This window comes from Penicillium longicatenatum (genome assembly GCF_028827895.1).
Source record: "Penicillium longicatenatum strain IBT 33135 chromosome Unknown contig_2_segment0_segment0, whole genome shotgun sequence".
Lineage (NCBI taxonomy): Eukaryota > Fungi > Ascomycota > Eurotiomycetes > Eurotiales > Aspergillaceae > Penicillium > Penicillium longicatenatum.
The window spans coordinates 7145801-7170564 of NW_026643120.1; the positions used below are offsets into that span (position 1 = coordinate 7145801).

The 24764-nt window shown below is 49.9% G+C and overlaps 13 protein-coding genes across 13 annotated transcripts; 6 read left to right on the plus strand and 7 right to left on the minus strand.

Moving 5' to 3' along the window:
* Positions 1-704: 704 nt before the first annotated feature.
* gpi16 (GPI-anchored transamidase subunit GPI16) lies at positions 705-2595 on the minus strand (the record flags this gene model as incomplete). The annotated part of the gene is made up of 3 exons (XM_057115629.1): positions 705-1726; positions 1782-2176; positions 2228-2595. The coding sequence occupies 3 exons, from the start codon at positions 2593-2595 to the stop codon at positions 705-707; spliced, it is 1785 nt and encodes a 594-aa protein (XP_056975769.1).
* A 562-nt stretch (positions 2596-3157) lies between these two features.
* N7484_005210 (uncharacterized protein) lies at positions 3158-3415 on the plus strand (the record flags this gene model as incomplete). Its single annotated transcript, XM_057115630.1, has 1 exon — positions 3158-3415. One exon carries the CDS (start codon positions 3158-3160, stop codon positions 3413-3415), a length of 258 nt encoding a protein of 85 aa, XP_056975770.1.
* A 342-nt stretch (positions 3416-3757) lies between these two features.
* On the minus strand, positions 3758-4352 carry pex4 (putative ubiquitin conjugating enzyme (UbcJ); the record flags this gene model as incomplete). The annotated part of the gene is made up of 2 exons (XM_057115631.1): positions 3758-4095; positions 4190-4352. 2 exons carry the CDS (start codon positions 4350-4352, stop codon positions 3758-3760), a joined length of 501 nt encoding a protein of 166 aa, XP_056975771.1.
* A 242-nt stretch (positions 4353-4594) lies between these two features.
* On the plus strand, positions 4595-6121 carry N7484_005212 (endonuclease III domain-containing protein; the record flags this gene model as incomplete). Its single annotated transcript, XM_057115632.1, has 1 exon — positions 4595-6121. The coding sequence occupies one exon, from the start codon at positions 4595-4597 to the stop codon at positions 6119-6121; it is 1527 nt and encodes a 508-aa protein (XP_056975772.1).
* Positions 6122-6493: 372 nt separating this feature from the next.
* On the minus strand, positions 6494-7338 carry N7484_005213 (flavin-linked sulfhydryl oxidase ERV2; the record flags this gene model as incomplete). Its single annotated transcript, XM_057115633.1, has 3 exons — positions 6494-6794; positions 6901-7029; positions 7112-7338. 3 exons carry the CDS (start codon positions 7336-7338, stop codon positions 6494-6496), a joined length of 657 nt encoding a protein of 218 aa, XP_056975773.1.
* A 657-nt stretch (positions 7339-7995) lies between these two features.
* On the minus strand, positions 7996-9934 carry N7484_005214 (Zn(II)2Cys6 transcription factor; the record flags this gene model as incomplete). Its single annotated transcript, XM_057115634.1, has 2 exons — positions 7996-8875; positions 8928-9934. The coding sequence occupies 2 exons, from the start codon at positions 9932-9934 to the stop codon at positions 7996-7998; spliced, it is 1887 nt and encodes a 628-aa protein (XP_056975774.1).
* A 669-nt stretch (positions 9935-10603) lies between these two features.
* On the minus strand, positions 10604-12273 carry N7484_005215 (uncharacterized protein; the record flags this gene model as incomplete). The annotated part of the gene is made up of 2 exons (XM_057115635.1): positions 10604-11936; positions 11990-12273. 2 exons carry the CDS (start codon positions 12271-12273, stop codon positions 10604-10606), a joined length of 1617 nt encoding a protein of 538 aa, XP_056975775.1.
* An 835-nt stretch (positions 12274-13108) lies between these two features.
* On the plus strand, positions 13109-14155 carry N7484_005216 (RNA methyltransferase, TrmH family; the record flags this gene model as incomplete). Its single annotated transcript, XM_057115636.1, has 1 exon — positions 13109-14155. One exon carries the CDS (start codon positions 13109-13111, stop codon positions 14153-14155), a length of 1047 nt encoding a protein of 348 aa, XP_056975776.1.
* A 433-nt stretch (positions 14156-14588) lies between these two features.
* Positions 14589-16485, minus strand: N7484_005217 (FAD binding domain protein; the record flags this gene model as incomplete). The annotated part of the gene is made up of 4 exons (XM_057115637.1): positions 14589-14756; positions 14833-15901; positions 15958-16158; positions 16205-16485. The coding sequence occupies 4 exons, from the start codon at positions 16483-16485 to the stop codon at positions 14589-14591; spliced, it is 1719 nt and encodes a 572-aa protein (XP_056975777.1).
* A 1421-nt stretch (positions 16486-17906) lies between these two features.
* On the plus strand, positions 17907-18841 carry N7484_005218 (uncharacterized protein; the record flags this gene model as incomplete). The annotated part of the gene is made up of 3 exons (XM_057115638.1): positions 17907-18319; positions 18381-18476; positions 18535-18841. 3 exons carry the CDS (start codon positions 17907-17909, stop codon positions 18839-18841), a joined length of 816 nt encoding a protein of 271 aa, XP_056975778.1.
* Positions 18842-21498: 2657 nt separating this feature from the next.
* N7484_005219 (putative 3-oxo-5-alpha-steroid 4-dehydrogenase) lies at positions 21499-22514 on the plus strand (the record flags this gene model as incomplete). Its single annotated transcript, XM_057115639.1, has 2 exons — positions 21499-21585; positions 21657-22514. 2 exons carry the CDS (start codon positions 21499-21501, stop codon positions 22512-22514), a joined length of 945 nt encoding a protein of 314 aa, XP_056975779.1.
* A 171-nt stretch (positions 22515-22685) lies between these two features.
* On the plus strand, positions 22686-22919 carry N7484_005220 (uncharacterized protein; the record flags this gene model as incomplete). The annotated part of the gene is made up of 1 exon (XM_057115640.1): positions 22686-22919. The coding sequence occupies one exon, from the start codon at positions 22686-22688 to the stop codon at positions 22917-22919; it is 234 nt and encodes a 77-aa protein (XP_056975780.1).
* A 1187-nt stretch (positions 22920-24106) lies between these two features.
* N7484_005221 (uncharacterized protein) lies at positions 24107-24511 on the minus strand (the record flags this gene model as incomplete). The annotated part of the gene is made up of 3 exons (XM_057115641.1): positions 24107-24148; positions 24175-24280; positions 24426-24511. 3 exons carry the CDS (start codon positions 24509-24511, stop codon positions 24107-24109), a joined length of 234 nt encoding a protein of 77 aa, XP_056975781.1.
* Between the last annotated feature and the right edge of the window lie 253 nt (positions 24512-24764).

Genomic DNA, 24764 nt, shown 5'->3' on the forward strand with positions numbered 1-24764 from the left:
CGTTCTTCTACTTTCCGGGGCCCCAGGAAACTCCGCACTGCGCCGGGCCGGGACAGATCCAAGGATCGTCGATGATCCACCAGTGCGACCGAAAGAGAAACTCCGCGCGATGGGAATAGTGGGCCCCTGAAATAACACTTTTGGCACGGTGGGGCATCGGGCGATGGACCAGTCACCGCCGAAGAACCTCGTTTTAGCATGAATCTACAGCGTTAGCAGTCCTGTCTATGATGCACTTCCCCCACTGTGCCCAGCAGTACCGGGCCGGTGTTGAGGAGAGGTGGACCGTGGACCCATTGAACGCGAAATCTGCATTTATTTATCTAGACGCGGGGTAATAGTGGACAGTAGGTAAGGCGTATTATTCAATTAATGTAGTCATGCCTTTATGCGCATGAACAGTTGCCCAAGGACTCGGGCATCCAATTGCAGATATCAGAATCCAATGTTTCTCTATTCAAACTCACCCATACTATCATAGAAGCATTGAGAGGAGTAACCGACATTATAGAAATAAAGCAGCCATCATCAAAAGCTCCTGAACCCTTCAAGATCATCCTGCCGTAGGTGTGAAGCAACGCGTTGGAAGAGAATATGTAGTAGGGTCAATTCAAGGCCACGGGGAGGATATGGACAACATGGTTTTCATAAAAAGCTGAATTTTTCTGATCTAAACATGCAGACAAACATTTGCGAGATTGATGTTACTCCACTTTCATCTCTTTCTTGCCAAAACGGTCTCGCAGGGCAACCAGTTTTCCCAGGAGCCGACTCTTCAAGGTTTGGGCATTGAGAGCAGCCGCTTCTTCCACGGAAACAACCCGCCGCACCAGGATGTTGAAAACAGTGCCAAACGCAAGCGCAATCACGGTGCTGGTGAGGATAATCACATTGTATGGCATACTGAAATCCGGTGTCGGCAGCGGAAGAAGAAGACTGGTAGTCCGAATGTATATTGGCCGGGAGTTCGCACCATCTAATACTCGAATCACCGCTGGGGCAACGTTGAAGCCTCGATTGGCATCTGGCGGGTACTCCGTGTAACGCAACACAGCCTTCTCGAAGTCATATGTCAGGGTGACGGTAGAAGCGGCAGGGACGGAGAGAGCAAGTTCTAGCTGGGTTCCACGTTCACGATCAATAGCGGGTCGGTAGAACGTCTCAGTTACGAGGTCAGACGCGGGGATCTCCCGACGTACTCCACCGCGTCCGGTAATAGTAGCCTGCAAAGTGTGGATATAGGGACGTAGGAACCAGGGAAGCGATTCGAAGTAAATAAAGTCTACCGCCTTGGTGTCAGATGGGTTGCCGAAAATAATGCGCATGCCGCCACGCTCCTGCCCATGTCCAACAATCGTTCGCTCGGCATGAAGGACAGGCTCCTGAAGGGGCACTTCGGTCTGGACTTGTTGCTCTGGGATTGAGATGTCAAAAGGCTCGGTAGAGGGCAAAGAAAAACAGCGGGTGAAACCGTCATCTTTCTTTAACTCCAAGGCCCCGGGGGTTGTGAAAACTCCCTTTTCATGAGGCACCCGAAGACAAACGGATTGTTCACTCGAGTCCGCGAGAGGGCAAATACCATTCAAGGTTTTTCCAAAGATCTCATTCAGTCTCCACGCCTTGTCAATAACTTTTTCCAAAGGATAACAGGTGTCGTCAGCGTTGTAATGCTTGGACGTATCACAAACGAGTTGGTCGTTTGAAACCGGTCGTGGAATCGGATTATCTAGGATGGGTCAATCAATTGCATCCTAAGCAGGATGTAAGTGGTAATGACGTACCTCGCGGTCGCTTCGAGCGTTCAATGTCGAGAACCATGTCGACCGTTTGTTCAATTTGAACAGTGCATTCACCATCTGATGAGCAGATTGGTTGCACATCAACCGACATGCTTTGCCATGCGGCATCGAATAATTTATGACCATCGAAAAGAGTCGAGATTCCAGTTTTGCCCTTGCATGGAAGCAATTTCAAAAACGGCGTGAGGTTTTCGGTACAAACCACCTCTCCGGGCAATGTCCCATGCAGAAGATGTAGTGAGCTGGCGTCAGGGTGATTTCCCGTGGGCTCAAATGAGACGACTGGTCGTGTTGTTCGAGTCGAGTCAACGAAGTTCAAGGAAGCGCAGAACAGGCCGGATAAGGATTGGGTCAAGGTGATCCATTTTGCGAATGCTCTGGATAAAATTCAGCATGCATATCCTCAAGTTTGTGTACAAGCAACGTACTCCGCATCATCTGCTGCGTCAATCCAGGCCCAGAGCTCCACGCCAGTGCCTCCTTCCTTACTACCATTCCATGGCCGTGAACCCCAGCTATCTGCATCCCATCGTCCTGTAGTAAAACGTAGGTGAAGCTCTTTTGTATGCGCGTGTTGAAGGATCTGGCCAAGCGCTCTTGGCACGTATCGAAAATGCTGGTTGTCGAATGATTGTTGTGAGGTATTACCCCGGAAATTGAACGAAGCTAGGAGGGAGGACTGAGGCAGAGGCTGGAGGAAGAGTTGTTCATGGTAGTCTGATGAGGCTGAAACAGGTGAGCTCCATAGTGTGACAGCGAGTGCCAGCAGCAGAGAAATTAGTGAGGGGATCGTCATCACTTCATGCCGGAGCTCGGTTTGCGCTGCCCCTAGTCCATGCGAGATCCAGCAGGATGTAAACTCCCGGAGTGGTGTCGACCGACTTACGACCAGATGCACAGGATAGCCACAGGAGAGACCCTGGAACTTGCCGCTGGACTTGTACAATCGAGACAAATGTTCGAATGGAATGGGGGTTACAGCTACAGGCCGAAGCAGTCCATCTGGTCTGTTGATCGCGCTCTCACCGCCTTCTGTAACGCCCGCGCGGAACCATCAACGTCCAGGCTTCTATACTTCAGTCAACAGGTGCTGATATCTATGATCATGGTCTTTGATCAACGAGGCATACATAATTTTGCAAGGGTCGCTCAATAGCTTGAACAAGCAAGGCAAAACATATATCTATGTCTTCCAACTGATGTTCTATCGCCAATTCACTCGCCCCCACAGGCCTGAGGACTCTGAATATGATTCTTCTTCTTCTCATCACCTTCAACATTATATCTCTGGGCCTACGCTGCCACTTGCTCATCTTTTGAGTTACCCAAATCCCATCTCTTACTTATTGCCAGCCATGATGTGCATCAACCTTCTCCAGCTGGTCCTTGGGGCTTTCATGCTCCTTTCCGTAGCATCTTCCATCAATCCAATTTTCGAGGACGTCACTCCTGCCGGATCGTCTGCTGGGTCTACTACCAGCTCTATCCCCAGGTCAACAACGACTAATACCAAGTACTTTACCCAGAAGGGTGTCGGTGCCTTGACCACCGCGGACCTCACCCAAGACGTCATCGTTATGCTCGGTAGAGCGGCTTTCACTGCAATGGCTCTTTAGGAATGGGGAGAGTAATGATGAATGTGACTGCTTTAATACGGTCCATAGTCCAAGAACCCGATGGTTTTTGAAACCATCACGGATAACCAAGAGCAATTGACCAGTAATCTCACAGACTTAACAGGCTGATAACATAATTATTGGAATAGATCATCAAATATATAAAAGACTCAAAGTACATATATCCGTGGAATATGCGGTGGGGTATGTATGGGCCACACGTGCGACCGGAATGCGCGCGAAATTAAAATGATAGTTTTGTATCCTGTCCTCAACCTGATCACCTTCGGAGAAGTCTCCTTGGAATACCTCATCTCCATCAACAATCAGCTGTAGCGTCACTCAGTGCGCTAAACTCCCAGCCCCCTGCCACCGCTCCTCACTTGTCCAATAGCGGACCACACTCTCCCAGGCAGGGATGTCACCATCTCGGAGTAGCGCCGCAACATCCACATTTAGTGGGGAGTCGGGCTGCGGGTCCGTCAACAGCTGTTGAATGGCGGTGAGAGTTGACGAAAGCGTGTAAACAGGGCTCCAGTGCTCGGTAGTCAGAAGTGTCAGACAGATCTCGCCGGTCGTGAAGGAGATATTAGGGTGGGAAATTCGGGTGGTGAAGTTGATGGTGGGTGGCGCAAGAGGGTAGTTATGTGGGATGGCGATGCGGAGATGCCAAAGGCCGCCTAGGAAGCGTTCATCGTGGTCAGCTTGAAACAGAACGCACAACAGGGCGAACATTGATTCGTATCCAACAAATTAGAAGCACGTCGAACGTACCTGCATAGGGAGATCCATTCACGCCCTTGAGGACCGCCTCCCAGCGGAGCAAGTCCTCCTCATCAACAGGACCGAGGTGGAGGAGAGCTTCATTGGGCGACTTTGCGTAATCTTTAAGCTCGCGCAGAAGGCGCTGGGTTGTTTGACCTGACGGAGCTGCCATCATGAAATAAAATACGCGTCCAATAAATGGAGAACAGAAGACGAATGCAACAGGTCCAAAGTCGGGGAGTTGGAGCAGATCCACGAGGGTGGGACCGAGGTAGAGAAACAGGGGATGGCCGCTGATTGGCTGGATGATGCTTTGGTTTTTCCCCAGTGTGATTGGGAGCAGAATCCACCATGTCAAGAGGTTCCCACCTCCACTTATGGCTTTCTAGTGGACATACCGCTCTACCCCACAGAATGCGCACCTCGAGAGCTTCTAAAGAGACCTCAAGAGTCTTGCAGGCCCTTGCATCTCCTCCGCGGCGCCAGACACGAAGCAGAACATCGCTTAACGCGAGTGCCTTGCGCAACTCTGCCTTCAATGGCGATTCGACTATGAACGCCGAATTGATTCCGACAATCGCCAGCATTCCACGTGATATGGATGATGATGAATCTTCATTATCATCGGCTAATACCACTGACATCGAAGACCTCCTTTCTCCGCCTAAGAAACGCCGGAAGCCCAATGCGAACACTAGTCCCCTGCCTGTCCCCCGTCGCGTCTCAAACGGGCTGCCTCGACAGATGAATGTGCAAGATGAGCCCGAGGAGAAGACAAATTTTGCACAATGCACGACACCACGCTCCACGACACGACATTCATCAGCGCGGACTACTCGGAATGCCCGCTCTGTCGTGGAGTCGCCATCCATCAAGTCTGAGCAGCCGATCGTGAAAGATGAACCAGAGGAAAAGAAAGTGCTCCCACAATCCAAAGCCCGACGACTGCCAGCACGCCGGACTCGGAATGCCGAGGGATCTGTTGTCATGGAGCCGCCGTCCAATTGGGAGGTGATGTACGACACAGTAAAGAAGATGCGAGAGGATAACCCGACAGCACCAGTCGATACCATGGGCTGCGCAGAGCTCTACTGGCGCGCATCCTCGCCTAGGGACCGCCGTTTCCAAACCCTGATTGCACTGATGCTTTCATCACAAACAAAAGATACGGTGACCGCCGTTGCCATGCAACGCCTGCACACCGAACTTGGACAGCCTGTCATGAGTACCGAGCCTACTGGAGACATGAAAATCAAAGCCGAAGACGACGACACGCAAATGGTAGAGTGTAAAGAACCAGACAGCACGCTGAATTTGGAAAATATTCTTGCCGTCTCACACGAAAGACTCAACGAACTGATCCACACAATTGGCTTCCACAACAACAAAACAAAGTATATCAAATCTGCTGCTTTGATCCTCCGTGACCAATACGATGGCGACATTCCATCCACCCCAGAGGGGCTGATGTCTCTCCCTGGTGTGGGTCCCAAGATGGCGTACCTATGCATGAGCGCCGCATGGGGTAAACACTTGGGTATCGGTGTGGACGTACACGTCCACCGGATTACAAATCTATGGGGCTGGCATCAGACCAAGAATCCAGAGGAGACACGCATTGCTCTACAGTCGTGGCTGCCCCACGAGAAATGGCATGAGATCAACAAGTTGCTCGTTGGTCTTGGACAGACGGTATGTCTACCTGTGAAGCGCAGATGTGGGGAGTGCTACCTTGCTGGCACAAAGCTTTGCAAAAGCGAGGTCAAGGGATCAGCGGCTCATCCCAGGCCGGATCCTAAGCGTGAGGAACCAAGGATCAAGATTGAGACGGTTGTTGAGGCGGTTTCCGCTCCTGATGAGCCGGAGATTAAGACAGAGGCGGCTGTCAAAACTGATCCCATGCTCGGGGAGCGGAAAGTGAAGCTTGAGAGTGTACCATAGTGTATGATACTACTCGAGGGATACTATCTACTTAATAATTTTTCGGAACATACATGTGTATTTACACTCTCGGATTACCTCTGGGATGCAAGAAGCCCTGTATATCATGCAAAAGGGTATAAATAAGGTCACCACCGAAGACTGACTATAAATGGGTACTGTACAAAAAGAGACCAGCTCTATCATATGCGAAGACAAGGGCGCACTGGATGCGAACGCCATGCAAAGTCGCCGATGTCGTGTAGGATCCTTCGCCTCAATCAAAGATAAGTACGAAGGGTGGAGCTTATTGCAGATCAACCACGCGTTGTCCTAACCTCACTCGTCAGTGCCTAATACTAACGCACCCATCTAAGGAACCCACGAGGGAACTCACGCTTCCTTGGAGATTTCCACAACGAGGTGGTCATGATCTGAGCCACCAGCCTGCGCATCACTACGAGTCATATCCGAATGCGCATCCTGACTCTCAGAACCAGCCTCGCTTTCCTCCCCATCGGCACAGCCGCAATCGTAGAACGAGCCCAAGTTATTACAGTCGAATTCCGGCTTGTCGAGCATCTCATTAACCTCGTTGTGAACAAAACAAGCCCACCCTGCCGCTGCCTTGCGGGATGAAACCTGCGGCGGGTACTTGTTTATGTGTTGCTGGAAATGCTCAGCGCATTCACCACTGTCATATAATTAGCCCCTCATTTACATTATACAGACGTGGCGAGTCCACCGGAAAGCTTCAATCCACTCCGCGTCCAAAGGGAATTGAAGGGTTATCATCGTACCAAGGGTATAGTCGCGCAAATAGATGGATGTATGTGCGTAGAGCGTCCTGTTCGTCTTGGGTGGGTTGTTCGGGGAATCGTGCCATAACAGTGTGGAAGTACTTCCATGTTGCACGGCCTAGCTCGGCTCTGTAAAGGACATGGGCATAGGCCCACCAGTTAGCATGGTCTGCTCGCTTCGAAATGCAATGTGGATTGGTGCCCTTCTTACTTTACTGTTTCGTTTCCAAGCTTTGGCATCACCACCGACCCTTTCAACAAGTCCTCCTTAATAGTGGTACCCGGTACGGGCGCAGGTGCGGGTTCATGGGTGATGTGGCCTGGGGCTCGGACGGCAGGGCTAGGTGGGCCTTGGGGTCGAATGAAGAGGAAGAAGACGAAGAATATTGAGAGAGCCGCGCTGATGGCGATGCGCCTTGTGATTTGTCGGTTGGCCATATTGAATAGTGAAGAGGCGAATGCGCAAGATGCCGCCGGGTGTCGCCACATTCGAAGAAAAAGGATCTCCTGGGGTGTAATAGAGCCGCTGAAGAGAAGGAAGATTCGGCTTGGGGCTTTAGAGGTCGATAAGTCTCGAAACGAGGGTGAAAAGCTTCAAGGAGCGAACCCACGTGTCGCGATAAGGGGCTTAGTCAGGACCCGCTGTTCGTCGTTTTTGGCTTGGAATTGGATAGACATTTCTCGTTATCTTCAATTAGCGACTCCCGAGGTCGAAGAGCTATGGACACTTCATAGTGGAACAGCGGATGGCGATTCTATCAGACTATATGGAGCATTCTTGTCATGTCTTGACGATATTTTTGCCGATCATCGTTCTCCGAGTTCAAGTCAAGGTTAAGCCCCACATCGGATATACTTCACATCAGATAAATAGTATGCGATCTGGTGAAAGGTTACGCCGGGCAATAAAAATTTTGAATTCAGTATGATTATTCAAAGTAATAACGACATATAATACCCTTGCGTGGCGAACAAAAAATTTAACAGCAGCACAGAATACCCAAGCCCATCAAGACCAAAAGTAGATAGACCTTGAGTCTATATATCCAAATTTAACGTCCAATATTCGAGCACATGCGAGTTTATCACCCAAGATCATCCTAAGTGATATCCGGGGTAATCGGTGCCGACCAGCGGCATTCCGTGGGTAGGGGATTGAGAGAAGGCGCCCTGATGCGGTATTTCCATATAACCTCTGGAGTTATTCATAAGCAAATCTTCCAGAGCCGCAGAGTCCCGTTCGAACTTCTCCAGTGGGGCTCGAAGATTCCACTTTCGATCTGAATACGTGAGTAAATCTCTGATATATGAGAGACAGCGAATTGCGCGAGCGCGGCAGTTTATTCGGTCTCCTTCGACTAGCATTGGAGGGTCAGGAGTACCCGCGGGGACGGTGGGCGGGGTTGGTACAGTGGTGCTGAGAAGGAAGTCATATTTTTGAGAGAGGACCTCCACGAAACGACACGCTACTTGCTGCACGCGTTGGATGTCGAGGAAGTTGAGGAAGGGGAGGTAGCTTGGGTTGTCAAGAACTTGATGGATTTGGCTGATGTAATCCATGGATCGGTCAAAGAGTAGCGCAGTGTTATAGTCACAAAGGTTGGGGTATCGGTGAGAAGGTGATAAGAGAATAATTATAGTATAGAGTTGTTCGAGGCGGTAGAGGAGAGAGAAGTGATTGGGGGCATTTTGGGGACATTCGTTAAGCCATTTTTGAGCTCGGTAGCAGAGAGTCCAAATTTGCACAAGAGGTTGTGATGATGGCTCGCGAGAACTGTAATGCATATCTGTATACCCGACAGATAGGATCTGCCGGATCTTGACGATATGTAAAGCCGGTGCTGGGCTTCGTAGAAAGATGTGGTTTTGTTCGCTGGTCGAAGACTTGGTCGAATTGTTGCCAATGGAGGGCATTTCGACGCTAACAGAATCGTCGGAAAATGAGAACGTCCTTTGAAATGCGGTACTGATTCCTCTAATGCACTGTTAGCAAAATTATCAGCCCCAAAAAGACCACAAGTTGGTACCTGTCCAGGACGTAAAGACAATGAAAGACGCGACGACGGATGTCAAGCGGACTTGAATTTGACAAGACCTCTGCGGGCGGGTCTTGATGAAGGCCTAGATCCACGGCTACCCTGATTGCCATTCCTACCAAGAACCAGCTACGAAATCGCCCTGGGTCCACCAAAGCATACTGAGCCAGCAATAGGATTGCCTGGATGCAGTTGATGGATCCCGGACGGAGGACATGCTCAGCGTATGTCAATGCTTCTGCCACAAGCGCCAATGCTCGTTGGTGGCTTTTGTCATTGTTCCGGTATGAGACTGACGCAGATGCAATGGCTAGGACCATACGGAGCATCCAGTGATCAAATGGTTTGGCAAAGCGGCCTTGTGATTGATAGACCGCGTCGACCGATGTCCAGAAGCTGGTTTCGACAAAGAACGGTAGCTGAACAAAGATATTGTCAAAGTAATGTTGCAGCAATGGGGTCGCCTCGTGGCGTGCGGGTAGTGAGTTGGGGGTTGGTGTTGGGGGATATCCGACAATCGTGACCGATAAGAGTAGATTGGCAAAACTGGTCGTGGATGTAATGCCGTGGAAATCGCGTGAAGTCGCGTTCACCGATAAAAATCCGAAATCACCAACTAGATCGTCGATATCGGAGACCTCTCGGCGATGAGCTGGGCCAGGAGGACCAGTGGACGATGTCGCTGTGATGGAGACCTCCCGGGCGACCCCATTCCCTTCAGCTGATAAGGAATTTTGGCGATCTCGTAACAGAGCCAATTTCTTTTCTAATTTTTCACAATATCCCTCAAGAGACGCGACATAGCTTCGCTCCTTGCCCTTGGCAAATTCATCACTAGCACCTGAGCAGGTGCTCGCCTTACCAACCTTCTCGCAAGCGGAGCAAGCGGGAAGCTTTCCATCGCATTTGATTTTGGCAGTGCGACAACGCGAACATGCGGCGACAGGCCGGCTAACCTTCAGCAGAGGGTTATCCAGAAATGTAGTGGCCGTGGGCATGGTCACCGATATCCCAGGTGCAACAAGTTGGGGTCGATTTCAATGAAGGTTTCGTTTAGTGGGATTGGAGTGGATTGTGAGTTTACATTCCCCGCCGGGGTCGCATCATCACGGGTACAATAACGGGTTTCTGACCGCCTGAGCCGCTACATCTCCAGATCAACCCCCCATTGCATAAAGCCCTTGGACCATATTTTGGGTGACTATGCATTGCAAGATTCCCGTGAAATTGCCGTGGCACAATTGCATCACGGCAACCTAATGGATACGTTCCTTTGCTCGCCCCACTAGATTTGCAAATACGAGATACCCATTGATATGATATGATTCTCTCTTTCAAGGTCCGAGGTCCAGGCCTTGCAAGGCAAGCATCTTTTTCATGATAGCAAACTCATATTTAGTAGCTCAGAATAGAGTTACTATTGAAAGTTGTCCCGGGAGGTGATACGCGTCCATGACTGTCGGACTACGGAGTAGCTTGGTCAGCTTGGCAACGGTCTGGATTCTGGATCCATGGATACACATGCCTATTTATGGCGATCAACCGCCGATTCCAGTGTGGGGATAATATGTGCTACTTGGAATCATTCTATTGTACAATACTGCCTCGAAACAGCTTTACCTTTCTTCGACCTTGGAACTTGTTCATACCATCATTAGGAAAATCTATCACCGAGACTCTTCAGTTTCCATAAGTTCTTCGCGCTGCATAGCCATCCGAGTCATGGCGTCCCGCGCCGCAACCTTGGCTTTACGCTTTTCTTCTGCTATAGCTGCAGAGTCCTCAACGCTGGCGCCGCCACCATCACTATTCGTTACGCCATCCTTAGAAACGACCGACTCGCCATTGGCACTTTCCTCCATAGCTTTTTGAATAGGCGCCTCTGGATCGGTTGGTGCAGTATGATTAGGTTCTATTGGCCCCATAGACCGTGATCGAGTGGTGCGCCGAGGACGACCACGGATTGGCTGTTTTTGTGGACTTGAAAGAGCCGTAGGGACCTGGACAGACGAGCTAGATACGGCCGCCTCCGAGCCTTCGGGAGAAGTGTTTGATATTTGGGTGACGGACTTTCTCGGTCGGCCCGGACGCTTCTTCTCAGAGTTATATTGTGGGCGGGATAGATCGATAGACGATTGCGTCACCCTAAGTCGTTTGGTCGGACTCTGCTGTGAAAATGCTGGTCCTTGGTTGTCGATAGCGGTCCTTGAGTGTTGCTCATGATCCCCATCGTGGACGTACGAAAATCCGGAAGTCGATTGATCTTGAATCTCACCATTGGTGATTCTATGCGAGTCCTTGATGGGAAGGCTGACCAAATACGATGGTGGGGTTTCCATAGACATATCGTCGATCATATCTTCTTCGCCGAACGAGTCTGCGACCGTGCGAGAGCGCCCATTTGAAAAGGCGTCAGGCCAAGCACGTTTTCTTCCTGCCTGGAGCAAACCAGGGCTTTGAACCTCAGGCAACGAATCGTTCCTCGGGGACAAGTAATCAGGGTTACTTGACCTACGCTCCTGAATGAACCGATTTCTGAGCTTCAACGCTTCAATCTCCAACTTTAACTTTTCGATCTCATCTGACTTCGACTTCAACTCTTTCAGTACAGTCGCAACCATATCAAATTCTTGGCTGTTGAGGCTTCCATTTTCTGATATGTGACGACTTGGCCCCTGAAGTTCAATGCGGAGCGAAGTAAACGAATGTTTCAAGTCTGTCATAGTATCCTGTAAGTGATTTACCGAGCTGGAGATCTGATCTATACTTCGTCCCTGGTGTTGCATCTGGCGCTGCAGGACTGGGTCCTTGGATAGACCAGATGTGCCAGTGGGGACCAATGCAGCTTCGTGGACGGAGGTGCGGTCTCGTCGAACAGGTTCTGGAGGGTTCGGGCGGAGGAATCTTTCAAGAGCACCGTCTTTGAAAATAGGCTCAGCGGTTCGCATGGTCACAACTTCCCTAAATGCAACCCTAGACATCTTCCAGAAGATGTTGGGGCTAAGATACAGTCAGCACAAACCGCAGTGGTCATGAAGCGACACACTACTTACCCATTATCAAGGGTGCATAGAGCGCCGAGTTTCTGTTGACAGAGTTTGCAAGTCACTTCCTGAGTAGTGCGCCCACGTAAAAGATGAAAATCTGGTGTTTGTGGGATTTGCTTTCTCTCTGGCGAAACGGAAATACGGTTGAAGTTGACACTCAGCCATGCCGTCGCAATAGCATAAGCGGTTGAAAGTGTCGCCCATTCATTCTCCAGAACTGCTAATGAGCTGGAGCATCTGGAGCACTGACTCAGAATGGCGGGCCGTGACAGACTGTTGAGATCCATCATCGGGCAAGGAGCGAGCTCTTTGTCACAAAGTGCATCGGGTATGACCCGCACGCAGCATTGGATATTGATCTGCTGACTCAGCGGTCCAGACGCCGGGGCTCGGGCCTTATAAGCCCCGGTCTTATCGATAAGACGAAATTAAAAAAAAAAAACATCTGGAGCAAGACCAAGCTACGTATACCAGACCAGAGCAGGCGCAAGAAAGATGCTTCGCTTTATTACACGACCGGCTTTTAGTAGCGCTGTGCTACCCACAAAACAACAATCTTGGACAACAGTACGATACGCGTCGCTCAATTATGCCATTGGCCGTGGCATTCGCAGATCTAGCCCTCGGCCATCATCCTCGAGCTTTTCAGATGATGGAGACCGCCATCCAAGGGAACAACGCGATAGGCAACGCGACGATAAGCAAGCATCGCGAAGATATGCACGTCGAGATAACGGAGAAGACAAGGTATTTCGGGAGAGACGTTTCAGGTCAAGCGAATCCGATGGGCGGCAGGCTCCGCGCAGTTACCCACGCCGGGATGACAGACGAGAAAATTCTCACAGAGACAGGCCTTTTCATTCGAGCGAAACTGAAGAGCGGCAGGCTCCGCGTAATTACCCACGCCGGGAAGACAGACGGGAAAATTCATTCAAGGACAAACGATCTGGGTCTGCCACGTTTGATCAGAACGAATTCATTCGGAGTGGCAATTTTCAAGCCTTACCCCGTGAACACCAAACCAGTGGAGCGTCAAGGTGGAAAGAAGAAATGCCGAGCTCAAGACCTAGACGGGGGAACCCGAAATCTTCGATCAGACCTCGTTCCGAATGGATATCAGAGACCATGCCGGAACGCGTCAAGGACAATGTGAAAGTGCCCGACTCCATTCCCTACACCACTCCAGCCTCTGAGTTCATCTACGGTACCAGTGCAGTGGAAGCCGCACTTCGGTGCAGTCGGCGCAAGCTCTATAAACTATATCTGTATCAAGCGGCCGAGGAAGAACTTGGCCCAGCAAAGGCAGCCCTTCGCAAGCTGGCTCTGACGAAGAACGTCACCACCAAGTTGGCCTTTGCGGGATGGGATCGGATCATGGACAAGATGAGTGCCGGTCGACCTCACAACGGGTGCATTTTGGAAGCATCTCCCTTGCCCAAACTACCCATTCGGGGCCTTCTTCCTGTTCCTACCACAACTGAGAGTCACTTCCGCGTGGAATTGGCTCCACAGTCTAAGGAGGAATCCTTAGTGAATGGCACAAACGACAGTATTCTGGTTTGCCAACCACCTGTATCAGCAGAGGGAAAAGAATCCAAGCGTTTCCCTGTGGCGTTACTTCTGGATGGGGTTGTCGATACCGGCAACCTCGGCGCTATCATTCGATCTGCTTACTACCTTGGCATTGATGCGATAATTTTCGCCGGTCGCAACTCCGCACCTCTATCGCCTATCACTATTAAAGCATCTGCTGGTGCAGCAGAGAATATGGCTCTTCTGCAAGTCAAGAATGAAGTTGATTTCATTCAACGGTCCCAAGCCAATGGTTGGCGGTTTTACGCTGCCGATGCCCCGGGTCCGGGTGCCACGTATCTTGGCCGCGCTGATGCCGATGGTGATTCAAACAGCCGTCTTCTCACCACCCAAGCCCCAAGTGTACTCATGATGGGTAGTGAAGGGTCCGGTCTTAGCGGGCACATTAAATCACATGCGGATGCGACTGTCAGCATTCCTGGTGCTCGACACAGCGCCGAGCTGGGTGTTAAATCTGACCCCGCGCGGATCGACAGTTTGAACGTCAGTGTAGCTGCTGCTATCCTGATGGAGATGTTCTTACGAACACCTCTGGCGCTATCTGGATCATCCAAAAAGTCCAAGGACAAAATGTGGTGAACAACAGGGCTCGACTTTGTTATATTTTCTTCATCAATGTATGTATAAACAACCTCGAAATTTAATGATGGGTGAATCAATTCTTTTTCACCATCGAAAGCACTTTAGTGTGTCTCATGCGAAGTTATGTCATTTCTTACCATCCAGGTCCTTTGCGCACTGAAACCTTGAAAGCCGACGCTGGATGCTTCAACTCTTATGACTTTCTGGAGGAGGTCTATAGATAATTCGATCGATATCAGCCCAGTGGAGCACCTGGTAGCTTGAACTCTACGTACAATTTAATTGGCAACCACCCTTGAATATAGAATTCCAAATACCTTGTAACAATGACCCCAGACAAATGTTTCTAACTTGTAACCTCAGCCGTATTTTCTGCTAGCATTCGAGCTCATGATCGTGGTAGCTGTTTACAATTCATCCATATCCATGTTTAAGCACGGCACATACGCCCACTCTCCGAGACGGTCCACTCATCAGAGCCAACAGCAGTCAGCCCGTAGAAGAGGTGGTGGGGGTCGTACTTGGCCTTGATTGAGCGCAACTTGTCGTAGTTCTTGCCATAGAACGTCGTCTTAAAGTTGGGCTGCCGGAAGTCGGCCTAAAGATGCATCTGTCAGCATGTGATGAAGCAAAAGTTCAAAGCTTCAAGCTTAATCATAATCTAGATGCCATACCTCATTCAGGTAAGCGCCGGATTCAGGGGCCAACCTGCTCAGACTAGGAACCAGCACTTCCGTCATCAATTTTCGCTTCTTGAGCATCTTCTCTGGCTCATTAAACTCCCACGCGGTGGACATCAGCGTGTGGGCAATAGCGTTGCGCCATGCAGGGTTGACAGCGTTGTAAGTATCTCCAGTGACGTCCTCAGTCACCTTGATACCCACGGTTGTCAAGGTAGCGCCATAGGAAAGGACGGTACGGACGGACTTTGTCAATTCATGTCGGGACTTAGGGTCCTCGACGATCGACCTTGGAAGAAGCCAGCTACCATATTGGGCCACTCCAACCTCAACGAGCGGCGTCTGGGCATTGAATTGTTCCAGGTAATAGCCAAATTCTTCTGCTTGATACGTGTAGTTGATACCAAGCTTGTCAAACCCATTGAGAACGGGCTTAATCAGGCTCTCGAGCTTCTTCAACGGAACACCGGGCCCGGTCATAGGAGAGATGGCGAAGGAGGCATTGGTAAGAAAGTTCAGACTCATGACACCTTCATCGACAATTGAAGGCAAGTAGGTGTTGTAGAGCTCCACGGCCTTGAAGAAGGTCTCGTCGGAGATACCATCAGTGGTGAATGTAAGATTAAGGCCAGACACCTTGCTGTCCTGATGAGCCTTGGAAGTCATGGACCAAACGACACCGTAAGTACCACCACCGCCACCGGCCAAAGCCCAGTAAAGATCGGTGTTTTGGTCACGATTCGCCACGAGGTACCTGCCATTGCCATCGATAACCTCCCACTCAAGGACCTGATCTGCACCAAGTCCATGCTTAGAAGAAAGGGAAGAGTGACCGCCTCCCTGGCTGTATCCACCTGCAAGACCGACAGTAGGGCACTCTCCACCAACCATTCGAAGTCCATACTTGTGAGCCGCCTCGTAGGCTTCAATTCCCTGGACCCCAGCGCCGAGCTTGAAAGCCTTGCCAGTGTAATGCTTGTCCTTCCAGTTCTTGAGGTCGATATCCTTGAGGTGGTGCATCCAGACTGAAAGAGCACCCGCACCGGTGGACTTCCCATTGTAGCTAGTGAAAGTTAGTTATTATTGGATGATAGTTTTGGGATGTTGGATAGACAGTACTCATGACCGGTGTTGCGAATGATAAAGCGGATATTGTGCTGTGTCGCAAACTTCATTGTCTTGGCCACATGGTCAGGCGACGACACATTGACTGCGTAATGGACGAAGTTACCCAGAGTGCATGGTTTAGAAATGGGGTGATATGGGTCGCATGTTCCGTTTGTGAAGAATGGGGCCATGAAAGACGAGGAGGATTGGTAGCTTGCATCCGTTAATATATCATTCCATCTGCATTCGAAATGCTTACTGTTCCTCAGGCAAAAGCCAGCCTTCCTTCAAAGCCTTGCATTTCTTTTCATTGTACGAGGGTACATGGCAAGGGGTGGCGAGGGGCTCAGTAGCCACAAGACGCCCATCGACCGACTCATTGAAGGCATTCCAAGTGGAAATTGAGGGCCAACATTCATCAGAGGGAAAGCAACGGCAGGTCGCTCCCTCGGAAGCTTCAGAAGCTTGGAAAGCATGAATTGAAGGGAGAATTGCAGCAAGGCCAAGGGAAAACCCCAGCTTGATGTTTGACGATAACATGGCTCAGAGATTTGTTTCAGTTCTCAACATAGCTCAGGGTTGCAAGGGGGACAATTGGATTTTTGGTACTTGTGCCTCGGTTAATAAGCACTCGGAGCTCACCCGCGCTCACGATGCTCTGAGTCTAGCAAATGCAAGAGGTGCACTGGCTCACGTTAGTGTTCTGGCTCACGTTAGTGTTGTCTTGACTTTCTCTAGTCAGATGAAGATCGGCTCGGCGACTCCACCACGGCTTACGAACTTAAATCAATCATGATTGAGGGCCTGTTGTCTCTCTCATTATTCATGTGGCAAGTTCAACCTTTTGCAGTCAAACGCGATTTCATGGTGCCAGTCTTGTCTTTCAAGATTCTGCATGAAAGTTGCCGATGCGTGTTGGGGACCATTTTCACCCAACCACATGTGTGACCCGAATTGGTCTCGGATTTAGTGTGTAGAATGTACGGACAATCACGTAGCTCATCTAGGGTGGAAGACTTTTCTGTATCCGAAGACATTGCCGAATCTAATTCCAAGCACTCATTTCCAACCAGCGCCAAATGGATTGCAATGTCGAGCTATACATGCAGAGTCCATATGCTCGTTCTTGTGGTCTAGCTCCATACTGCCACGCAAAGCCTTTGGAAACATGGAAAATCTCGTGAATCCCGTCTCTAGGCAGCCTTGCAGGATGCGGCGGCGAAGGATGCACTAGAGGCGCATGGGCCCCGGTTCCCCATTGGACCATGGACCAACTAGCATGAACCCCAGCTTTAGCTTCAAACTCTGCTAATCCTTTGTTTTCGGGATTGCGACAATGTTCAGGAGTGGCCTGAGGGTGTCATCTCTAAAAGACCATCTTCCAGAACTTTGGCATTCCCCACGCGTTCTGCCTTCTTCGTTTTCATCGCCAACAGTTCGATATGGGAAAATTGGTCGGGGTAATTCCTCCACCCGCCGGGGTAACGGCGGATTTCGATTATTCCAATCCTTGGAAATTCAAAACCGACTTGGCCATTGTGGCCGTTGGCCTTTCTCTCAGCACGATTTTCTTGGTTATGCGAATTTACACCCGCGCATGTCTGTTGTCGAAGTTTGGATGGGACGATGGTATACAAGCCTTTTCCCGTGAGGAATGAACCGAGTGGATTGCTAAGCTTCTGGCATAGTGTCAATGATTATAGCCTGGGTAGGCAAATTCGACCTGACAGGACCACATGCGTTGCTTACCTTGTTGAATTTGAGTAGCTTTTCTCGCTTGGAACACAAGTTGCGTGTTTGCGTATGTGATCCCTGTCTCTCTACCAACTACATCTATCTTTGACACGACTTTGCAGATGGATACCTACACGGAGGAGTTGGTATTCACTTATGGAATGTGACTCCAGAGATGTTCGATGTCTTCCAAAAGGTATCCTTGGACACGACCACTCCGTTCCATAATGCTGCTAATACATGATATCAATTTTGGGAAGGTCATTCTCACTGCCGCTGTGATCTACGTGCCCGCCCTCGCATTCGCCAAAGTCGGCCTCATTATCCTATACCATCGCATCGTGAACAAACAAGTCATCTATGTGTGGACGCTCCACATCATCTCAGCAGTTGTTGGCGGATACAGCATCGCCATTGTCTTTGCCTTAATCTTCGCATGCAACCCCATATCAAGAAGCTGGGACTCTTCTATCACAGAGGGCTACTGTATTAATCGCAATGGCTTGTATATTGCAACGGCCGCCACAAACATCGTGACCGACATTGCCCTGATTTTGGTTCCTATACCGCTCGTGATGGGTCTCCAAATGCCGAGAAGACAAAAGTTAGGGCTTCTCATCCTGTTCGTCGTTGGTTGCGCGTGAGTTTCATGGCCCGGGCCGCTTCCTGATGTCGCGGCCTGTCTAACTAAATCTTTACAGCACATTAATCACCAGCATTCTGCGACTCACCACACTCGTCACATATCTCAATCAGACCGATGTGACTTACCAGTTAGCACCATCACAGCTTTGGATGTAAGATTTGATATTCCTTATCCGAGAATGCCGGAAAGCTCATACAGATGTCTTGTAGCTACGTCGAAGCAAACCTCATCATTATTTGTCCTTGTCTACCATTCCTCCGGCAGTTCTTGCGTCGCCACTCACCCGCGTGGCTCGGCGAAAACAGTAGCCAACGTTATGTCAGAGAATACAGTTCTGGCACCACCTCGCGTAGTCGTCGCAAGCAGGGGCTTAGCCGCCTGCAAGACGACATTGCTCTCGCCGAAAATGCAGGAAGCACGCACAGTCAAGCTCACATCATCAAGGAGGTTCAATGGCAAGTAACAGAAGAGCGAATAGACGCGGATCCTTCGGCCAGTGTTGGACCCTTCCATTGATTTCAGCTTACGTACCATTAGGGGGTAAGCAAACTCCGGTCGACATATAATGAATGCCGATCAGCGGCCAGAAACTTTTACATAATATCAATCTACTCACCAACGAAGTGAATTGGAATATTCGTCCCAACCGCATCTCAACTTACAGCTAATAAACACGGCCTAGAAGCAATGGGGAAATGTCAAACAGCCAAGGCGCCGATCTTCCCCACGTTGGCCTTTGTTCCTCCATGCGATTGGTGCTGTCGTAAGCCTCGGGAGGCCCGAGCGACGGGGAAGAGGCGAGCCGCGTTCCATGGGGCATTGAGTTCTCCAAGTTCCACTTTTATCCACTTGGTGTCCGAATGTCAAATGAGTGCAAATCGGTCAGCACTATGTACGGAGTACATGGTATAGTCTACTGTACAGGGGTCTGGTGGCCCAAGACGAGGCCTGAGCGTCTACTGAACGTTCCCGCCTCCATGAGATACTGCTGTGGGTCTTGTTTAGGGTTGGGAATAACTAGTGGGTTAGTGTTCAGTTAGAAGAGGCAAAATGTCGCCTGATTTACAATTTCTCGCCACGCCCACGCAACTGCCCCCAGGACCTAGATTTCCGCGGCAAAACGTACAACCGGTAGGAAACCCTGCAAGACCGATAGCAAAATGGCCCTTTCGGGTCATGAGATCATTCAGGTCTCTGGCTCTGGAAAAACAGAGACTATCATCGAAATACCAGATCTCATATGCTCTGATGGTTGGGGAGCAACCAAGGTGTATAAGTAGTCATCGCGATCCGGGGGAATCCTGTGCGGATTCCTCATCTCTCTAGGGGCGAACTGGTTGCCGAGTGGAAACAAACAAGCCGTACCAAAATATTGCACAAATTTCCCACCTGCCTTGTTTGATTGGTACATGCAGAAGTAGACTGTGGAAGAAAGTCATTTTAGCCGCTTGAGACCTTGGAAGCTCCGAAGGTTTCCCCCACCTCCTCAATCCCAATGGATTGCAACTGGCATTGAAATCAACCGCAGCTCAAACCTAGCAATGGATTCTGATCAGAATCCACTAAGGTTGCTAGGCATGATCGAAGCCGGTATTTCAAATTCTTCGGCATCAGTGTATGTTTTGTGATTTATTTCAAGAGACTGTATTTTTGAGCAACTACTCGGAGCCAATATCTCTTAAGGTCGATTTCATGGAGAATATATGCATTGCGGGACACGTGACTGATATCAAAGTCTTGGGACTGATTGAGGGCGAGGAGGATTTCTCTACAGGGACTCTGTCGGGTTTGCCAAAGCGCACATCAAGACTAGAACCGAAGAAATTCTCAAAACTCCAGAGAATTTCAGCGCAGATGTCTCAGATAGACGTAGGACCAACAACCATGATTTGTGATAGTGCTATGCAATATTTGATGTCAAGCTGCGTCCTCTGTTTTGGTCATCTTCTGCGTACAGGATGACTGCCATCCTGCGACAGGAAGGCACGAGAGTACCTGACTGCCACAGAATCGATTCCTTTTCTTCTTTCCATAGTCAACGAGATTGTTTCAATTGATCGAGTGCAAAGGCACCGAGATTTGAAAATTAGGCCCCCATTTGGTTTAGCATCGGATATTTAACATGAACGCGCTGGTTTTTACAGAGGCATATGACCCCCATGGAGTATGGGGCCGTGGAGGAACTTCTTTTGATACAAGGCAGCTACCTACCGGGACCTGATGGAATGTCTATTATCAGCCGCGTCATGACCTGCATCAGGTCAAACGAAGACAGTGGCAGACTTCGCGGATTTGGCAAGAATATACAGTCTCTCAAGTCTCACCTGTGGGAAGGTATCACGCCCTTGAGCGACTAAAGATGGTGCCAAAAAGGTTTGCAACTCCCCGAGAAGGAACTTTAAAGAGGCTTTCCAAAATCTGTCAGACGTGGTTGTCGTGTTTGAGTCACAAATTCACCTTTGACAAGCTAATTGTCAAGTACGCACTTTAATGAGGTATTGAACGATGAATCGAACGAGGAGCAGAGCAAAATCCCCCTGGAACTAAGTTCGGACGCGTTTCTTGCCATCAATTCCGCCTCCTTCGAGCCATACACCACCGAACGGTATGACTGCCCAGCATCCACTATGCTTCCGGGAGACTTCAGTGGTCTTGTTCTGGCTATTGACCCTCAATTTGAGCCGAAAAGGGTCTTAGCAGGCCAGACGATTCACCCGGTTATAAAGGTCAGATGCGTGTCCTTGAAGGTTTGGTCTGACGTGATTGCACACAACACTGGAGCAAAGGGCCGGCTTGGAAGAACTGTGGCCTCTGGCTATGCACCATCCAAATGAGATGTACGTGGGCCCAACTGTCCCGTTGCAGGGGTCTGACTGGCAAGCTCAAGACGAGTCGCTGGAACATCCTGACCAGCGCATTGCAACACACAAAGACAAAGTTTAAGCAGGTTTAAGCTTGGATCATTCACCAGCCAAGCATGTGTATTAATTAGGGACCTGACAAAACAGGAGAATTGTAATTAATTTCAAGTGCATTCAAAACAGGGTCCAGCGTAAACAACGGCAATAATGAAGATCATCCCGCCCCGAGGGCGGTCACCCCACAGGCATGTTTCTGACTTTCTGCCGTTGTCTGAAGCTGAAGCGATTTGTTCACAATTCAATTGCTTCCTCATGGACCTTGTCGATCGCGCCCTCGAGGCCACGGCAATGGATGCCATTGATGCCCTGCGCGTCTTCTTCTTGCTAGCTGCAGCCACTGTAAGCAATTCACCCTTATTTCGGTTTTCATAGTCAATCAATTCCGCTAACAAAAGGATTTGGAATCACAGACTATCACCGTTAGCGTTCCATCTTCCCTACGCTCCCGCTTCCTAGTCTATGGTCCCCGTGCCGTGTCCAACTCAACACCTGGATCCGAGCCAAAGACCCTCACCTCACTAGGCTTGCTCGACTACCTCGCTACCTGGCAGGTTCCTCACAGTTACTTCACCCAATTCTATGTCGTATCCGCTCTATCTTCTGTATTCTGGGCGATTCAGCTAGTCTTCCGGGGCCGAGTGTTCGAGCTCATCGCGACACGGATCAGCGAAGAGCATGCACAACAGTCCATGTCCCTCACGCAGGTCCTAATCTGCTGGATTCTGCTAGCTATTCAGGGCGCGCGCCGGTTGTGGGAAAGCCACACATTCGCGAAGCCGTCCTCGTCGCAGATGTGGGTTGTGCACTGGGTACTGGGATTGGGATTCTATCTGGCTGCGGGGGTGGCCATTTGGATTGAAGGTTCAAGCACCATCCTATCGCATAAGCTCACAGTTGATGACGTGAAAATGACCAATGCCCCGACGGTGCGAACTTTCTTCTGTATTCCGCTGTTCTTGATGGCCTCGGGCTTACAGCACGACTGCCACCACTTCCTCTTCTCTCTGAAAAAGTATACTCTTCCCGACCACCCCATTTTCTCTGCAGTCGTGTGCCCTCACTATGGAGCCGAATGTGTGATTTACTTATCCCTTGCACTTCTGGCAGCTCCGCCCGGTCAGATGGTCAATAAGACCTTGCTAGCGTGCTTCGCCTTTGTGACCGTGAACCTCGGCCTTACTGCACGCACCACGAAGGAGTGGTATATGCAGAAATTTGGCAGAGAGGCTGTACAGGATCGATGGCTCATGATTCCATGGGTATACTAGAGTAATAAAAAGCACTTTGAAAGAATCGGCATATAGAGATAGACTTAGAAATAAAAATCTAGAACTGCTGTAGGGCCTGCGGGAATAGAAAGCACAGTAAACATTATTTTCTTTCTGTTGACATCTGCCGACCAACCTACTCAGTGCATCGTCCTTCTCGAGCTCATGATCATGGTCGATATGCAGCTACAGCGGTATGACAGACGCGCTTTCGTATTGCCAACCCTCGCCTCTACACCAACCTTGGCCCCACCACAACCGATCGTTGTGCTCTCTGCACTCCATGAGAACATAGTCTCAGCCCCGTGCTCCCGTGTTCCCATTTCCAATGAAATTGCTCAGCCTGATTTGATGACAGATGTTCGAAAGCTTCGTCAGACATCTCAACGCATCTCATTGCACTGATTTGAGGGAAGACCTCAGTCCCCACGATGGACCCCCGTCTACCACATGAACTCGGAAAAGCTTCATCGCCTTGCCTACCTCAACCCGGCTCTGACATTTCACTGTATACGATAAACTCTGGGCCCAGCATACAAGATTACCAAGCTTGCTATCGTACGATGCTGATCCCGGTCTGGATCCTAAATTTCCTGATAACATGATAACCGAGACCTGTGCTGCAAAGCTGGGGGAATGCGACCCACCTGCATAATGCATAAGACATACGCGATATGTCCCGGTCGGCTAATTCCTCGGCACCATGGACTCCACGTGGGTAGATAAAGATGCGATAGGCGATCTATCTGATTCTTTCATTCGCCTCTATCAACGCGCTTGGATGTCGAGATAGGCCATGTCACACGTCGCATTATCCGAGTCAGAATTCAGCATGGATGAGCATGCCGCACAAGGCCGTTGCTATCCGTGCACAAGGCATCGTCCCGCTTTTGTTGTGCTGGCCAAACCACTGAGCGCGGGCGCGTCCGGGCTGTTTGTCAAGCCGCGGCCAACTGTGCATGCTCTATCCGTACGCCGTACTGACTGCTAGCCCCGTGGAAACAACAATTATCTTTGCCCCTCCGTGAACTTATGTGGGCAAATGGGAAAACCTAATTTTATTGTGGTCTATGGAGCATTGATTGTCCCGGCAAAGCTGTTGCCAGCAGATTATTGCAGCGCATTGCAATTGAGATGGGTTATGCGTGCAAGAGATCTTTGGCGATTCGAGCTGGATTATTTACCAATGAATCCTTAGCCATAACTCCGACATGCACTCTACTCTTGATTGACACTACAAAACATGATTATCTGACCTGATGACACGCTCCACGCGCCGAGCTCCATTTCGTTCAGGTGACTGTACCAATCAATTAATTACGACATCTAAGCGAGATCCATTCCTCCTACCAAAACTGCAAGTGCAGCTTCCTATAATTGGTTTCAGGATGCCTTGTTCTATATTTGGAGCGACCGAATGTCCAAATTGTGTCCGCTTCTGTCTGTCGGAAGGTCCGCGACTGTAATATCGCAGGACGAAGCTGAAGCAATACGGCACCCCAAAACTGAAGAGAGACTGGGGAGCGAAGCTTTCACCTAGACTGACTGCCAGACAACTTACGTGAACGGCGTATTCCTTTGCAGATTTTTTCCTAGCCCTGTGGTCTCGCCTCTTCCAATGACGGACTACCTGCCTATAAGTATCGATCGATAGTCTTACGCACGCATGAATTGTGGACCAAATGACCTCACCGGGAACCTTGTGAGTAATATCCCCGCGGTCCTCACGACCCAATATTGGTGTAGCGGGGAGGGTCTCGAGTTTTCTGTTGGTCAGCGATGTATCAGATGCGCGCTCAATTGCTCCTGAGGGGTTATTTGGAGAAGGTGGGGACGCCTAAACAGGATTCAGTGGTATCAATTAGCTAAGACAAAGCTATAGAGAGTATCTCATGGGTTCATCTAGCCTACCGTTTGAGTTGTCCAATCCTCGGTCGATTGGTCCCTATCTCGCGCCGGGTCGGGAAACCACCGTTTCCCATCGGAAAACAGGCCATGTTGCCCGTCGGAAAACCTAACGGCCCTACAAACTAGGGCTACTGTTGATAGTATATCAAATCTCTCCAGTGTATAGGTCAACACTGGATACTTTTATTCAGAACCTTGTGTTGTCTATTTTTGTTTCTTTATACACACGGTCGTGCAACCCTCGATCTATTCAACTATTGTCTTTGACATTGCTTCATACTTCCCTTGGGGACTTACCTATCATCGCCCTTGAACAATAAATCTATTCTTCTACATCCGTCG